Here is a 17,834-nt window from a genome sequence, read left to right as displayed (position 1 = left end):
TTTGCAGTTGTGGAGAATGGATGAGAGGGAGGGCAAAGCTGGGGATAAGAAGTATGGGGGGGATAGATAAGAGGGTATGATAGGGGAGGGACAGGGCTGAGGAGAGAGGGAGGCATGCCCCTAAGATTTCTGGCTGGGGTGACTGGTTGGAGTCTCTGATAAAGACAATGTAGGAGAACTGAAGATGAGGAGAAGGGTGATAATAAGTTCATTTATCATGAAAATGTCCCGTAGTATCAAATAAATGGTTTTCAAAGGACAGAGGTCAACCTTTGAGAAAGACTGGGGAATCACCAGTATATAATTGGTAATGTGAAGGATTTCTGAGTTTCTTTCCAGCCCTTAAATTCTGTGGCTCAGCAAATAATCTCTTAGGTAAATAACATTTCCGTAAGTCTAAAATTAACAGTGATCTGTGTTAAGTAATTTGACGATACTGTGTAGTTACTCTTACTGTTGTGATCAGTAAATAAATTGCCTTATGCTGACATTGGAAAGCCATCAGAACAGACTTACTGCATATCATCTTTGTATTAGATGTTGCAGGAGAGATTCATTTTTTTAGATGTGAAATAACGTCATTGAGTTTTTGGTTTAAGTTGAAGTAAGAGATGGAGGTAAAAAAACAAGGATAGAAATCAGAGAGATTTGTCAGTAAGCTCAGGAAGTGTGGCTTAGGAGGAATATAGTGAATTTGGTTTTAGGCTTGATGAGTTTGAGATTATACCAGAAGATGAAATGGGAATGATTAAGAATAGGAAAGATCTTCTGGCTAGAGATGAAGCTTTGGAATTCCTTCCAGGGACAATGGTAATTGAAGTCCAGATTGTCTGGAAAGGGTGGGACAAAGCAACACTGAGGAAGCAGCAGGTCCTAGGGAGGCCCAAGCCCTGGCAGACCCACCTTCAGGCTGCAAAAGGGTGAGGTCCAGCCAAAGCAGTTAAAAGTCCAACAAGAATTGGAGCATCCAGGTGGCTCAGTCAGTTAAGCATCCAACTTCGTTCAGATCATGATCTCGCAATTCATGAGTTCGAGCTCTGTGTCAGACTCTGTGCTGACAGCTCAGAGCCTGGAGTCTGCTTCGGCTTCTGTGTCTCCCTCTCTTTCTGCACCTCCCCCGTGCATTCTCTGTCTCTCTCTCAAAAATAAACATTAAAAAGTTTTAAAAGTCAAACAAGAATAATATTTCACTGTGGGATATGAAAGAGAGAGTTGAAGGTGGCAGCTGGCCAGCCTTGGAGGTCAAGGATGATGGTGATGACCGACTGGAAAATGACCATCAACTTTACTGACAGGTCAGCCTTTGGTGGCCTTTCTCAGAGGAGCTTCTTTGAATAAAGAGGGAGAAAGTGAGTTTGTAGGTCATGAAGGAAGAGGAGGAGAAATAATAGTGATAATAACGGTTGGCCTATATTTTCTGCTTCCCGTCACATGCCAGGCAATGTTATAAGCACTTTATACATGTTATTTTGTTGAGTCCTCACAGTAATTTTAGGACTATACCAATATCACTGGTAGTAGTATGGTTACTACTTGTTTTTACTGATGAGATAGGTGAGGAGCAAAGGCAGTGCGTGTAGATAGTTCTTTTGAGACATTTTGCAGCAATGGAATGAATGGAAAAGCACAGTAGGTGACATCATCAGTAAGTTAATGCTTTTCCAAGAGCTTTTAATATGTTTTTCTTTAATTTTAACATTTTTTTAATGTTTATTTTTGAGAGAGAGAGAGAGAGAGAGAGAGAGAATGAATGAGCATAGCAGGGGAGGGGCAGAGAGAGAGGGAGACAGAATCTGAAGCAGGCTCCAGGGCTCTGAGTTGTCAGCACAGAGCCTGATACGGGACCTGAACCCACAAGCTGTGAGATCATGACCTGAGCCGAAGTCGGACGCTCAACCGACTGAGCCACCCAGGCGCCCCTGAAATTTTAACATTTTTGAAGTCAGTGAGGGTAGAAGTAACTGAGGATGCTTCAGGTAGGACTAGAGGGAGGAGAGACTGGTAAGGAGGGGAGAAAGAACTTTGGCCTTGAAAGGAGAAGGGACAGCTTTGTTTGTGTAGAGAAAATTAAGAAAAGTGGGTAGTCACTTATTTTTTATAATTCAAAAGTGATACAGTCTCTGAACTTACTCTTGATTATGTTAGAAAATGAGGGAAGGAGATGAGACAGCCACCAAATAATTATTGCATTCATCTCTTTCTTCTAGAACATTTATTGACTCGGAGTTAACAAATTTAGAAAGAGCAGGGGTGCCTGGCTGGCTCATTGGAAAAATTGCTCAACTCTTGATCTCAGGGTCGTGAATTCAAGCTCCATGTTGGGTGTAGAGATTACTTAAATTAAAACTTTAAAGAAAAGTGAAGAAGAGGAGAGTTCAGTGTTTTTAACTCCTCCAAACTAAATTCTGTCAAGGGCTGCGTATCATTTTTTTTAACCATTTGCTATCTTCCCATGTATTTGGATGCAGTAATTGCATTTTCTTAATTGTTTCTCCAAAAGCCTATATTTGGGGACCATGTAATCCAAAGGCAGAAAGGACAGAACCCAACAGATGGAAATGTGGAGTGTGGCTGTAACAAGGAGAAGGGGGATGAGAACAAAAGGGAGAAGTAAATTAGTCACTGTAACGATAAAAAAGTATATCTCAAAGTCTGTTTATAGGTTTATAATTGAGACATCACTTTTATGAGAACATTTTTATTGGGGAAAAAAAGGCTCAGGACCACTACCATCATGTTTATAGGGAACACAGTGAATTTACAAGTCGGCCACTGCTAGTTAGTTGGAGCAGATTGATGCTTAGGACCTTAAATGACTCTAACTTGGTGACAGCAGATATTCTCTTGTGAATAAGTCAAGACCGGCTGGTTACTCTGCTGAACTCATCAGATTCTCTGTCTTCCTCGCCCTCCTCCCACTCCTTCTCTCCTCCCTTCCTGGGAATGCTGTTGAGACTTGACCAAGTTCATCTGTAGGGTTGAGTGAGAAACAGCCAGGCAGGTCAGGGCTTCTGTTGGCCCCACCTCCTCAGATAGAACTGTGAGCATGGGCCATGATCCAAAAAGGTGACCACACTTTCACGTATTTCCCTTGTAGGGGAGTATACTGTCCTTGGAAATAAAGGGTAGAAAACATGTAGAAAATATGACCATGGCAATTACAGCAGTCATTTCCGTTTGAAAACATTTCCTGAGGCAAAGTAAATGTTTTCTCACAGAGCCCAACATTTGTCTATGAAGACATTTTCATCAAAACATTTTATTGATATGTAAAATGTTTTAAAAGTTCATTCTGTGTAAACATGATCATCTCATGCTAACCGGGGTGTGCTGAGCACCTCTGTCTATCCATTAATATCTGGTGTTTGTCAGTCTGTGCTTTGTGTCTGATGTCAGATGTCTTTTTTGCAGATATTGATGAATGTGTAAACAACACTGTTTGTGACAGTCACGGGTTTTGTGACAATACGGCTGGCTCCTTCCGCTGCCTCTGTTATCAGGGCTTTCAGGCCCCACAGGATGGGCAAGGGTGTGTGGGTGAGTTTTTAGATTTCTTTCCCCAACGTGTTTCACATCCCCTCTCCCCCACTTAAATGTAATCAACAGCAGGAGAGGTTGTAATAAACAAGGTAATTTGGGCAGAATTCATCATCATTTGATTTTGTCACACAATTTTGGGGATGCGCAGAAGGATGGCTTCTGAAATTGTTCAGGACATTAAGAACTAGAGAAGTAGGGCTTGGAATTTCACATATATTAAAAAAGAACATCTGTTGAAACTCAGCTGCGGGTTCGGAGCCCTTCTGGAAGAGTCCCTCCTGCACAGGAAATAGTCTGGTGTGTGGTGTAGCTTGTCTGTCTTCAAGATGTACCTCCTTAGGCGGTGTATTTAAGGAAAAGTGTTGGCAAGAGTTTCATTTTCCAGGAATGACACCCGTAAAATGATGCTTCGGATTGTGCAACTATATTTCTTTGGTCTGTCTGGGATTGACGGAGCTGGAAGGAATCTTGAATATCATCAGATGTCCTAGAACAGGATCCAGCCCATGCTCAGATAGACAACATATTTCATATTTCATTTTCTGATCACCTCTGATTTTTTTAATTAAAAAAAAAAATTTTTTTTTAGATTTATTTATTTTTGAGAGACAGACAGAGCATGAGCAGGGGAGGGACAGAGAGAGGAGACACAGAATCTGAAACAGGCTCCAGGCTGCGAGCTGCCAGCACAGAGCCCGACACAGGGCTCAAACCCACGAACCGTGAGATCATGGCCTGAGCCAAAGTCAGACACTTAACTGAGTGAGCCACCCAGCCACCCCAGCTCTGAGTTCCTTAAATAGCGTTCATTGGGAAACATTTGCAATTAGAACCATTAAATGAGAAAGAAGATAGGTTAAATTCAGAACATCACAGACAATCAGACTTTTTCTTTACCCTTACTCTGTTCATTTTCACAGCAGATAACATCTGAGGAGGAGTTAGCAACTTCTTAGTTTGAACATCTGCAATTAAAAGCATTAATTCATTTCCTGTGCAGATGAAACGGGGAAAGCAAAGTCGATTTGGAGGTTTAGTGATGAAATCGCTCACTTGAGTAGTCACGGCTTTTAAACCAGCACTGTCATAATTGCTAGTTCCAACTCCGACTTTAATCTCCTTTGCGCTAAAATACAGGCCATAAAAATTGTGTAAATATTTTGACTAAACAGGTCCTGTGATCTGGCTCCCACTTCTCAGCCTCACTGCCTCCTTCTGCACCTTTTACAACCACTTGTGGTTGCCCATGCAACTGTGAAGTCACTGGGCTGTTGTTTGCTCCTTTTGCCGGGAAGGGAAGAGCCTCCCGACCTCCCCTTGCTTGCCTGGGCTCATCCCACTTACTCCTGAAGATACTTTCACTCTTCTCCCAGACACTGTCCCTGCTCCATCATCTCTCTCAAGCTCAGCTCTGACCCCTCCTTCTGCTTCCAGCATACCTTCAGCAGGTGCAATCATAGTATTTACACACTTTAGGGGGAATTGTCTGTCTGTGTGTCCTGCCTCAGCCACCTTCCTCAAGGCCTCAAGATCCTGTGGTTGAGAGCCTTGTCTGTCTCCCCTGCCCGGGACTAATGTTTGGCCTATTGTGTGTGCGCAGTAAATTTTAACTGTTGCATGATGAGATATATTAGGTGTCGGGCCACTGACATCACGCAGCTCCTGAGCCCCCAATTAATGTTCACTTCTAACCAGTCAGATGAGTGCACCAAACCCATCTTGACATGTCATTTCAGCCTACAAAACACCACCGTTAGAGAAGGAATATTTGTTATCATTTTATTGGGCTTCAGAGGTGTCATTTTATTTGCTCATTCACTCTCAAGAATATTAACTGAGCACCTAATATATGTACTTCATGCTGGGTGTTCTGTAGAATTTAAGAGTTGAATCAGCCCTGAGACCAAAATTTGGCCATGCTGTTTCCTCTTCTTGGATCCTTCCTGCACCCTCACTTCCCCCAAATCCCCACCAGCTCTGCTTGTTACCCACTCATCCTTCATTTGGAACTTGGCTCCAATATCCTTTCCCTAACCCACCCCTTCACTTAAGGTCCACTGCTCCATCTGTTGTGGCCTGTGAGATGATCTGGTTGACTTCCCTGACTCCATGAAGACAGGAGTCAGGCCATCATTTCCCCAGTGCCTGGCCCAGCGACACAAACTAGAAAATATTTTTGGATTGAGTAAATTCATTCTGGTGGGAGAGATCTCAATAGTCGTGTAAATGGTACATGCTAGAAAGTAGAAAGTTCCACTTGACATTTACCAAATTGATAAGTATGAACTGGCACATTTCTAAAGTCAATTTTTCTGGTCTAAATTATGACTGTCTGGGTTGATTAAATATGCCAACTCTCTGCTTTCCTTCATGTTATAATACCTTTTCATAAGCAAAACCCAGCTTATTAGGTTAATATCTGTTTATATACAAAGTGAAATGGAAAACTGAGGTAATTATCCAAATAAGTCAAGATACATAAACTTTTTGTCCAATTAACTGGGTATAGCAGGTGAAAATAAGATCTTTTCCCCTGAATGATTTGGGTAATTGCTCAAATATTTAACTTTGTATAAACCATCTCAGAGCACGCTCATGAAAGCTGATGTTTGTACATGTTTAATGCATAAAATACATGAGCATTTCAGATGTCAAGTCAGGTACTTTGTTGAATTGGACATTCATTAATAAAATTTCTTTGAAAGATACCAGGTAAGAGGTAGTATTGGGCAAGGTCAGACATTAGGATTAGCCTTTTTTTAGGGCTATGTGTTTGTATAATATCGAATAAAATGTACTCATTAGTAGATTCCTGGACTGTGTTTTAATTAAGTATAAAGTCCAGATGAAAAACACTTAGCAAAATAGAAATTACACTGTGGAACACCCACAGAATTTTTAGAGGCACGGTCAGTGATAAGTTATTGGAACACTTTGTTTCATGCGAATGATTAATGTATGCTGGCGAATATTTACAGGGGTCTTTCCTTTATTCCCCAAAGGGATACACAACCTGAATTCTGGTTGTAGAATTATGGACATCTTGGCGGCTAGAGAACTGTATTTTTAGTTATATGAGTAGATTCAAAGCAATTTTTTTAACGAATGTATGAAATGTTATTTCTGAAGTGCCAGTTTTGCTAATATTCCTTGAATTTAAAACAGAGTACATTGTCATTTCATTTAAGACCTCATTATGTCAAAAGTTGAGGAAGAGAAAGTTACATGGTCAGAGTGTACATGCAATGCTTGATTCCTTTAAAGAGGAATTGGAATTTGGAAACGTTGCTTTGTGTTTTCACGGTCCTTTTACACAAACCAAACTGTGCAGCCTGGCCTTTAGGAGCCCCTTCCCCAGAATACTAGAAGGGTTTGATTGCTCCCTGGGGACCATTTGTGACCAGTGGCCACCACGAGCCCTGGTGCAGCTGGTAAAACAGAGAGCTGTCAGGGGTGAGGCACACACCTGACTTGATCTGTGCTCCCTTTTCCAGATGTGAACGAGTGCGAGCTGCTCAGTGGGGTATGTGGTGAAGCCTTCTGTGAAAATGTGGAAGGGTCCTTCCTTTGTGTGTGTGCTGATGAAAACCAGGAATACAGCCCCATGACTGGGGAGTGTCGCTCCCGGGCCTCAGGAGGTAAGTCACAGTGGCTCCTCCTGGGGACTTGTACCTACACTGGTTTGGGCCAAACACTCTGGGAGTGAGGTAAGAAATAACCGAATGTTCTGGCACACTGCTGTCTCTGGAAGCTTCCATGCTTTTTCCGAGCCTGCCTTATCAGTGAATTAGGATGTGGTCAGTGACAACTCTGAGCTAGATGGCCTCTCTTGTGCTTTCCAACCCAGAGACGCCATGTGTAGGGTAAAGGATCCAAAATGATGAGAACATTCACTGGGAATTGCTTAAAACTCAGAGAGAGCCATCAGCTCAGGGTTTAATATGGCATCATCTCATTAGGTTGCATAATCTTTCTTTCTTGGCCCTTGGAGAAACGTGTCTTGACACTTCTCTAAATTAAAAGCAACATATAGGCCTCTCAGGATCTACAAAGACTTCCACTTGGAATACTTAAGGTGTTTTTTCAGAAATTGGCCCAGAGAGTGGCTGTGTTTGCGTTCATTTAAAATTTGATTTAGTCTGTGTCGTCAGGGCACGAATTGAAATGGAGAACTGATGGTTTTCCAGATAAATTAATCAACTTCCAAATCACTCTCTTAGTTTGTGCCATGTAGCTATAGCCTGGTTATATTTTAACGAAAGCAAAAGACCAAATGATTACTTGAGAGCCAAATAAAATGAAACATTGGCCATTTGACTTTCTTGCTCAATCTCGGTTGTTTTTATCCATGTGTCTAAGAGTGCTCTCACTCTTCTCAACAGGGCACACTTGTTCTGTATGAAATAACCATCTTTGCAAGTAAAAGGAAATGCAATTTAAAAATATCTTCACATACACATATTCTTCTTAATTGTTAGATATAGAGGGGAAGGGTACAGAATTACAGAATTACACAAAAAGACAATATAATGTGTAATTCAAAAACACTGTCTGTGAGGGGGAAGAGGTGATGTATTGCTGGAGGGAGGGGTTATTCCTCGTTCTAGTGACCACCTCTGTGACACATGAGCTGTAGCGAGAAGACTTTTCATCTTAGTTGTTCCTAAAATAGCAAAAACAAACACACAGTTAAAAACCTGGCTGGCCCATAATGCGATTGGTTAAGTAACTGCCTTTTCCTATTTGTCTTTAGTTCTGTAGAGGAGTGCCTCACCCATGGTATGATGGTGAATTTATAGTATTTGACTGAAAGATTATAGTATTATAGCATCATTATTATAGTAGAGTATAGTGTACTATATTATAGTATTATAGTATTTGACTGAAATAATTCACATATCATCATATTGTACACTCATTAAATGATTCCTACGAATGTTACGTAGTCCAGATAAATGCATATAGTACAATGTTAAGTCACAAAATGGGCTGTTCCAGTGATTACAGTCTGTGGCAGGAGGGAAGAGGAGGACACATAAAATAGATAATTATTGGAATTAATGGAAATTTTAGCCTTTTCTTTTATTTTCTAAATTTCTTATACTACCTCAAATTGGAATAACCATGGTGGTCTGCGATTTTCCAGCTGTGTAAGCTTGGGCATATCATTCCACATTTATGAGGTTTGGTTTTCTCACTTGTAAAATAGAAAGGTTTTATTTACCTCACAGAATTTTATGATTTAAAAAAAAAATCCTATATGTAAAAGGCATTTGTTAATGGCAGAGTACTCTATGAAGTATTAAAATAGTAAGCTATGATCCAAATACTTAAGGGATATCTATTTCTCATCCTTTTATGATCTGTTCTGAAATGGTGGACCTTTTTAACTATGTTTTTTCCTAGATAGGTATTTTTTTGCTGGAATGTTTCAGCAACATCAGGGAATGGTTCATTCACTTCACGTAGATTCAGTTTAGGTAAATGTCTGGGATCCTAAAGTTTGTTCATTTCTTGTTTTGGAGATTAATAGTACCTTAATAGGATCGTGAGACCATCTGAATCATATTTGGTGAACTGGAGTAGTTCATCATAAATGGCTTCTTAGGGACGCCTGCGTGGTGTAGTTGGTTCAACATCTGACTCGTGATTTTGGCTCAGGTCATGATTTCACGGTTTGTGGGTTCAAGCCCCGCCATCAGGCTCTGCACTGATGGTGTAGAGCTTTCTTGGGGTTCTTTCTCACTCCCTTTCTCTCTACCCTCTCTCTTTCAAGATCTCAAATAAATAAACTTGAAAAAAAATTTTTTTAACTGCTGCTTAAAACTGTCCAGTGATTCATTTTGTAAGCTTTGTTCCTCATCTCCTATTTTTAAGCTTTTCTTTAATAAAGTCCCTAACATTTGCTTTGCCTTTTTCCCTCCGTTAGAGTCCTTGCTCTCATCGACTGACTGACTCTTTCTGGAAAGTTCTTCCAGTCAGAATTCACTAAGTACTGTCCTGCGTTTTTAAAGAACTTGGTTTTGAATACTCAGCTTCATAAAGCTGCCAATAGATACATAGTTTCTCCTTCCTCTTTGTATCTAATCTTTTCTTTTATGGTTTCTTAACATATTTTCCCCATAGTTCTCTGGCTTCTGCTAAATATTATACATACCCAGTTGTTTTTATTGGTCCATGTCAGTATAATCTGACTAATTTATCTTGTTTCTGGCAGCTCTACCATACCTCAATCTGCAGAGTTCCTGGCGAACTGTAACTGATTATATGCAGCCTTCAGATTGTCTATGATGATCTCTTCATCTGAGCAATTCTCTGTCAGGGTCCTGAGAGGCAGGCCAGCTGTCAACTGCAGGAGGAGACTTCTCTGCCCGACTTGAGCAGGGCTGTTTAATTGACCTGCCATTTGAAAAGGCATTTGAAGCTAGGAATCCTGGAAAAGATAATATAGTTTCTAAATATTTAAATTTTCACTTAAAGCGTATCAATGTACATTCATTTGCCAATCTTTGAAGGAGGGCCGAGAACTTGTTTTGAGTACAAGTCCACTCTTAAGAGTCCTGCATGGCTTGTCTTGCATAAACTACATTACGCATGATCTCCACCACCTACTTTAAAGGGAGAAAGAATTTAAAGGCCTTTGCCAAGTACGTGAGTGTAAAATTCCTCTAGATTTTTATCGTTTTTCTCAATTTTTGTGTAGTTGTCTTTTTTTAACGTTTATTTTTGAGAGAGAGAGGCAGAGACAGAGACCGAGCATGAGCAGGGGAGGGGCAGAGAGAGAGGGAGACACAGAATCTGAAGCAGGCTCTGGGCTCTGAGCTGTGAGCACAGAGCCTGATGCAGGGCTCGAACTCACAAACCGGAAGATCATGACCTGAGCCGGAGTCGGATGCTTAACTGGCTGATCCACCCAGGTGCCCCTACACTTGTCTTATCCACACCTAATTTGATAGTGTTCCATTTACTGAATCAACTTTAGTCTTTAACTCGTTCTATAAACAACTCCTCGCAATTCATACTTTATTGGTATATATACTGTTTAATTATATAATTACAGTAATTAATACACTGGCACAGAATGTTTGAGAATAATCACAGATGAGTCTTGGTCAGCATACAGCTCAGCATGTGAGAGCAGGAAATGTGTGCTTCTGCCCAAGAGCAGCTTCCTGGCTGTGAGCATTCCACCTGCTGTGGGCACAGGCCTGGGTGCCTTTCAGAGGGCAAGAGAACATTGGTTAACGCAACAAGTTGGTTAAGTGGGGGCCATCTAGAAGAGTTTGTATCCTACTCTAATCAAAGGATCTGCCGTTACACAGAACAAAACTTTTTATACCAAATTTAAGTGAGGGTTTTTAACAAAGATTCAGAATAATTTCACTATATACATTCTAGACCAACAGCTCAGATCTCATCCTTCCTGAAAAGTAATTTGGAAAGGAAAGATGAATTTGCAAGAAAGATGAATTTTACTAAGCTGCTAAATTTCCCCAGTCGGAGGGGATCCCACCAATGAGCAGTAGCACAATCCACAGTGGTATCGTACTGAGGACAGAACAGGAGCCAAGGGGTGATGTCAGGAAAGCAGATTGCGGATCAGTGCACAGAATTTTCCAATAACTAGGGATAGGTAATGGTCATGAAATTACGGGTGTTTCCCTAGACGTGTCCCAAAACAAGTGGGATACCCACTGGTCGAAGGGTACCCCCTTCCCAGCAGGGTATTGTACCAGGTAGCCTTTATGGTACTTTTGAATTTTAATGTCCTAGGGTTTTTGTTTCTAAACTACTTCTTGGCTCCCACCTAATATTTTTTAGGTCTGGTCTAATGGTTTTCACTGCCTGGGCCTTTGGCCACTGATTTACATTGTTGTACATTGCCTAAAAGCACCTGCAACAGAAAGAACTAAAAAATGTCCATGCCACTCATCACGTGTAAGAGGGTATGGATATGAAATACAGCCTGATGCTTTTATTTTCTCAGTGCCTGTGATAATTGCTCCATAAAAACTTTATGTCCTCGGGCACTCTAAAAGAAGCAGTAAATATGTGGTCTTGGCAACTGCAGCCTTCAAGCCTTACCCACAGAATGCTGCTCTCTGTCTTGATTGGTGCACAGAGGAGACTCTGGGGTAGGAACTGAGCTTATTTTTAAAACAGAAGGTATAAGGAAAAGAACACAAAAAAGATATATGTTATAATCGAGGCAGGTATTCCTCACTTGAAGAAAAGCAAATAAACGAGATCAGAAATTATACAACATAAACTGGAGTGATTATTTGCATTGTAGAAGAATTGTTCTTTATGCAGTTTATTGCAGCATTTTCTTAAATATCCATTTTTCTGTAATGTATTTGAGAGCTTATTCTCACATCACAAGGTAGAGCCTAGGCTTCTACAACTAGGAAGCACCTTCATGGTTTTCTAGCCCAGCTCCTGTATTTACCTGTCAGGAAGCCGAGGCCCAAGGAGAAACTGAATGCTCTTCTTAGGGTCCCACAGCTAGGGCTGTGCGGGAACCTAACCCCGGGATCTTTTCCACTTTGCCATTCCCCTTCTCGAGGCCGATGACCCCATGACTAACAATTGGCTTCCTGGGGCACCTGGTGGCTCAGTTGGTCCGGCCTTTAGTTTTGGCTCAGGTCGTGATCTCTGGGTTCATAGGATCAGGCCCCATGTGGGGCTCTGTATCAGGAGTGCAAAGCCTGCTTGGGATTCTCTCTCCCCCTCCCTCTCCACCCCTCCCCTGCTCACACTCTCTGTCTCTCTCTAAAAATAAATAAATAAACATTTTTTTTTAAACTGGCTTTCTTTTTGAAAAAAAAATAATGCATGTGATTTTATTTAAAACAATGCATATTCTTCTCAGAAAATTGGCTTATATGAAAATATATCAAAAATGAAAATCCCCCACAGTGGCACCACCCAGGAATAATCTCTGTCACTGTGCTGGCCTCCAGATTCTTTGATGGGGACCTCCAGGCTCCACCTACTTCCACAGAACTGTCCCCCATTTGATCCAGGGCCCCCAGGCTTGTCTGCGCAGAGCGCCTTTCCCTTGGGCCAGTGGAGAGCACCTACATGCTAAAGCCATTCGTCTCGCTGCTCATTCCTTCTTGTGAAACAACTGACCGTGGTTTCCCGTCTTCCCTCCTCCTGCTTTCCTTCTGATTGATTTAGGACATTCCTTTCCCCATCCTCCTCCCTCTTGCTCTGGTCTTTTTCTTTCTCGTTTCCAGACTCTTTTTCCTCAGCCCATTCCTTAAATAATAATGTCCCGGGGAGTTGCATGTTTAGGCCTCTTTTTACTCTCTGTTCTTCTCTTGGGATATTTAATCGTCTTCTCTGAGTCAACTCTTCCTTACGTGATACAGCCTGCCAAGTATCTTCTGCCTCCGCCTCTGTCCTCAGAGCCACACTCCTATTTCCAGCTGCCTATTATTGGCCCTTTCTCCCAGGGTGTCTTGTCAGAGTATCTGCCTGAAATTATCCCCAAACCAAATTCATTACCATCCCTTCTCCAACCTGTGTTCACTCATTAATTGCCAAACATCAGTCCTGGGAATCCTGACATCACACCTTAATTTTTCTCCCCATTCCTCCAAGCCTCCAGAACATTCTGCCAGTTCTATCTCAACAGTGTCCTTCAGCTCTCCCTGCTCCTGTGTTACCAGTGCCCTGGGCCAGTCCTTCAACAACTCTTACCTGGACCATGGCGGTAGCTTCCTGACTTCCCTCCATCCAACCGATTCCTCTTCCTTGCTGTTGCCACCATTGATGTTTTCAAAACATGAATCTGGTTTTATATTTATTTTTATTCAAGGTTTTATTTAAATTCCGGCTCGTTAACATTCAGTGCAACACTAGTGTCAGGTGTAAGATGTAGTGATTGATCACCACCTACAACACCCAGTGCTCATCACAAGTTTTAGCTGCTTATTGCTGCCTACAGCGTGAAGTCCAAAGTCATTGGCAGGGCGGCAGGACCCTTATACTCTGCCTTACTCATCTTTGCGTCCCCTGTAACCTTGCTCACTGCCTCACCTATGGCAGACACTCACTACCTCTTGAATCAAACTGCGTCTTGACATTCAAGAGTGTATCCCCTCTGTATTTATGGTGTCATTCCCAGCTAGTTCTGTAGAATTAAGTACTGATTCGTTTTATCAGAGATAGATTGGAGGCCACAGTTGAATGAGGAATGATCTATTTATACTTCCTTGTAGGGCGGATGGTTCCTTCATGTCTTTCGGTTAAATAACAAGTAGAACAGAAGAATGAAAGCGTTTCCCTGCTGTCAAGGGACACGTGTAAATCATCCTCCTGATTCTGACAATTGAACTCAAAGAGCATCCTTGTTCTCCTCCTAGAGAGGTCCGCTACAGGTTTTATGTACGTACATATTTTTTTAAAGGCAGGAAACCACATATAATATCATTGAACTGTTACATTTGGCGGAGTAGGGTTTTTTTATGTGTTTAGTTAACCTGTAAAATAAATTAACATTGAGACAGTTTTTTAAAAATAATTTCTGATTAGAAAAAAAGACCTTCGATAGGAAAAAAAATGAAAGACAGTGAGAGCATAGTATTTAAAATGCAAACATTGTAAAATGCCATAAAACTCCTGAGGTCTTACTGTGTATTTGTAATAGATCTATACTATAAATGTAGGTAAGGCTAGGGATAACATACTCATTTGTTGGGGGGGAAAAAAGTTGAATCAGGTTTCTTCCCACGTTCAAAGAGCATAGAAGAATTTACTAATTACCAAACTGTGCTTTTACCTTTATGAAATTTTTTACTTGCTATATATAAGATGTAAAATAACATCTGAGTTTTTAAGTGAGGAGATGTCCGTGTTTGAATGAACTGATGGCAGTTGATGCAAGTGACAGACTCCAACTGGATATGAGCCATTGCATGTTCTTGAGACAGGAGATGCCCATACTGGTGCGGCAGCAGTCATTTGGGGCCCTGGCATTTGCTATAAATATGGCCCAACGAGGAGGGGTTGGTACATTTCCTTTAAACATTTCCTGATATTTTACCTGTCACCTCAGATGTGGCATTACTGTCCCAGTCATCTTCACAGGCCCTCACAATGCACCTGTGACAGCGTTTTGCCACGATGCTTGCTGTTGTGACATCCTGCCTCTTCTCTGTCTCCACGGGTGCCACCTGCTCACACGTCTCTGCGTGTCACACCGTTTTTCTTTCTCCACGGAACGTCCTTCTTCTTTCAGGAGCCTCCTCTTTCACCCCGGTCTTGTTCTGACATTCCCGGTGTCCAGTACTGTCTCCATGAATCACAGGCTTTCTCCCCCCCTGCCCAGCCCCAGCCTGTTGTTATCTCAGGCTCACTTCCCCTGTTCTCTTCTGTTCCTTTGCTGGAAAAAGAAACAAAAACAAAGAACCTTCATTCAACCTGGCTGGTATTTATTGCCTGCCTTTTAAGTTGAGGCCATGAGGTGAGTCTCAGTGGCATCGTCCTCTACCCAGTGCCTAAATCAGGAACACGGCTGTCGCTTGTTGCATGACAGTGCCTCCCGGGCTCTCTGTCACCTTCAGTGACTTCCTTCGCAGACCACCGCTCCCCTCACCCCGCTCTGCCCAGACCTGAGTACAGTCGTCCTTCTTATTCCTCCTCACCCCTGTCCACCTTATCTCCTGTCCAGTTTCTCTAGTTATTTTTGAAGATGTTGGTTCACATGTCAGCTCTCCAGGCAGCCTTCTGTGGTAGCCCTGCCCACCCTATCCCTGTGGAGTGTGGCTTAGGCGCCCTACACTTGCTCCCTTAGCGTTGTCACAGCCTGACTCCCCCATCTGCTTGACTTAAGGACAGGAACTGGGTGGAGGAGTCCTCTTCCAAGTGCTTTTTCTCTTACGCTTGGCTTTCTAATCTCTTGACTTGGTCCATGTCTTTACCATCAAGGTTACCATCTGTTCCCATTCTCCCTTTTTCCTTGCATTCATTCCTGTTCAGCCCACTCCTATTGTCCGTGCTTGTTTTCTGAAACTCAACAATGGCTGTCTCCTGAATTCCACCTAAAAGACACACACTTTCGGGACATCTGGAGGGCTCAGTTGGTTAAGCGTCTGACTCTTGATTTCGGCTCAGGTGATGGTCTCATGGCTCGTGGGGTCAAGTCTCACATGGGGCTCTGTGCTGACAGTGCAGAGCCCGCTTGGGATTCTGTCTCTCCCTCCCTCTTTCACTTGTTCTCAAACTCGTTCTTGCATTCTCACTTTCTCTCAAAATAAATAAACTTGAAAAACACACACACTTTTTATTTTTCAAGTCTTGGAGAAAACTAGGAAAAAAAGGAAATATGTGAATTTTCAAGTTCTCTTTTATTCCTTCTTAGAATATTATGCTAAAAATTCTTTTCCCATAAAAAACAGGAGTTGGGGCGCCTAGGTGGCTCAGTGGGTTAAGCGTCTGATTTCAGCTCAGGTATCAGGCTCTGTACTCACAGCTCAGAACCTGGAACCTGCTTCGAATTCTGGGTCTCCCTTGGTCTCCCTCTCTCTCTGCCCCTCCCCTGCTTGTGCTCTGTCTCTCTCCCTCTCAAAAATAAATAAACATTAAAAAAAATAATGAAAAGCAATAAAAAACATGAGTTGGTATAAAACATTAGTGCCTATGGTGATTTTAAAATAAAAAACGGAATAAAGCTTTGTGAATGATTGAGTTGAAAGTAATTTACTGAACATTACCAGGGTCAGAGTTAGATAAATTGATGCCTTTTTAGGACTCTAGCAGGTGTTTTACTTGGAGGCATTGTTTGCTCATGGGTATTTGCTCATGGGTCTTTGGTCATTGTCGTAAACCTGACTGTCCCAGAAAGGTATGAAGAAGATTAGCTCATAAAAGCCTTCAGAATACTTTGCAAATGGAAATTGAAAGACAGGGGCCCATTTAGAATGCTCGTGTCTCCCTTAATTAGAAAAATGTTGCAGATTTCCTCAACCTGACAGCAAGGCTAAGATTAGACCGAAGGAAACCATCCTCTAAATGAACACCACATCTTCTTCTTTCTGAGGAACCAAGAGAGAAGATGTTTCTAGAAAGTGCTCTTCATAAGTGGCACCATATGACTCAATCCATGACTTTCTCTTCAGAGCCAGGGAACATGATTATACTCTATGTGACCTGGTGGCTAAACTCTACACCAGCAAGGATTATCTGCTGTCCCCTCCCCATTTGTCTCAAAGAAGTTAAAAAATAAATAAATAAAACAAACTCATGCTAGTTGAGATGCTAAGAAGCTGAGCCCCATAGAAGAGGTTTCAGAAAGGCAACAGGCATGAGACATTGGACCCAACCTAAATCGTCTCTTCTGGAAAGTAAGGATGCTTTGTAACCTGCACATACTGTTTCATGGAGTTGCTCTGTGGATCACAAGAAAGAGCCTCTGTAAAAATTGTTTCAGAAACATGTGTAAAAGTTCAAAAAACTCACTTCTTACCATGTTCCATACCCTAGGATTAGACTATGCAAATTGCTGTTTATACATAGATGTGATGCCAACCTCTTAATAAAATTGAAAAATCAAATCCGAAGATACCAGAGGAGAGGTAGTATATTTCTTAGAAGTCTGTGGCATGAGGTATGTAGTATGGCTCATGTTACTTATAAAATCTTTAATAAAAATAAAATTTATTCTTTTTAATGCCTGGCACTTTACTATCCATTGATTAGATCTTTTAAAATCGCTTGGCAATTTAACCATTCTTCCTGTGGCAGCAAGTGACCTAAACTCATAGAGATTCTTTAAAGAAATCACATTGCATTGTGTTTACTGATGAGTTTTCCCCCCAGTGGAAAAATGCTCTAGGAAGTTAGTTATTTAAAGGTTAGAAAGATAGGGAAATTGCTGTTGTTTCACAAAATGACCTTTGTGGACTGGTTTTTTTGAAAAGAATTTGCATCTCTTTCCAAACACAGATGAGGGCCTGACTAACCCCCAATTTCAGCTGTATAAACATTGAGCTTTCAAACTGCTGGGATAAAAAACAAGACTTGTAACAACTGATGTAAAACCTGAATAATAGGATGATATTACTGGTTGTCTCCCTTATGCAAAAACTTGTGAGTTTCCTTCCAAAAAAGAAAAAGATAATTTTATTTCTTAGTTTATGTGCTATGAATATAACAAACATTGTAGAAAACAGGCCTAGGTTTGTTTGTTTTTATATATATATATATATACATATATATATATATATATATATAAAAATAAAATTTATATATATATATATATATATATATATATATACATATATATA

General features: G+C 41.3%; 1 protein-coding gene across 9 annotated transcripts in view; it reads left to right on the top strand.

Moving 5' to 3' along the window:
* LTBP1 (latent transforming growth factor beta binding protein 1) overlaps positions 1 to 17,834 on the top strand; it is a 402,262-nt gene that overhangs the window by 347,083 nt on the left and 37,345 nt on the right. For 5 of the 9 annotated variants that reach the window (XM_049652314.1, XM_049652316.1, XM_049652309.1 and 2 more), the window contains 2 exons: positions 3,412 to 3,537; positions 7,035 to 7,178. The exons of 1 other annotated variant lie outside the window; for it this stretch is intronic. In XM_049652314.1, the coding sequence (XP_049508271.1) occupies positions 3,412 to 3,537; positions 7,035 to 7,178 (270 nt within the window). The remainder of the gene's footprint in view (positions 1 to 3,411; positions 3,538 to 7,034; positions 7,179 to 17,834) is intronic. 3 more of the 9 variants (XM_049652312.1, XM_049652317.1, XM_049652318.1) reach the window with 1 other exon arrangement.

The sequence above is a fragment of the Panthera uncia genome, assembly GCF_023721935.1.
Source record: "Panthera uncia isolate 11264 chromosome A3 unlocalized genomic scaffold, Puncia_PCG_1.0 HiC_scaffold_12, whole genome shotgun sequence".
Taxonomy (NCBI): domain Eukaryota; kingdom Metazoa; phylum Chordata; class Mammalia; order Carnivora; family Felidae; genus Panthera; species Panthera uncia.
Note: the sequence above shows the minus strand (reverse complement) of the source record. Positions and strands in the feature narration are given on the sequence as shown.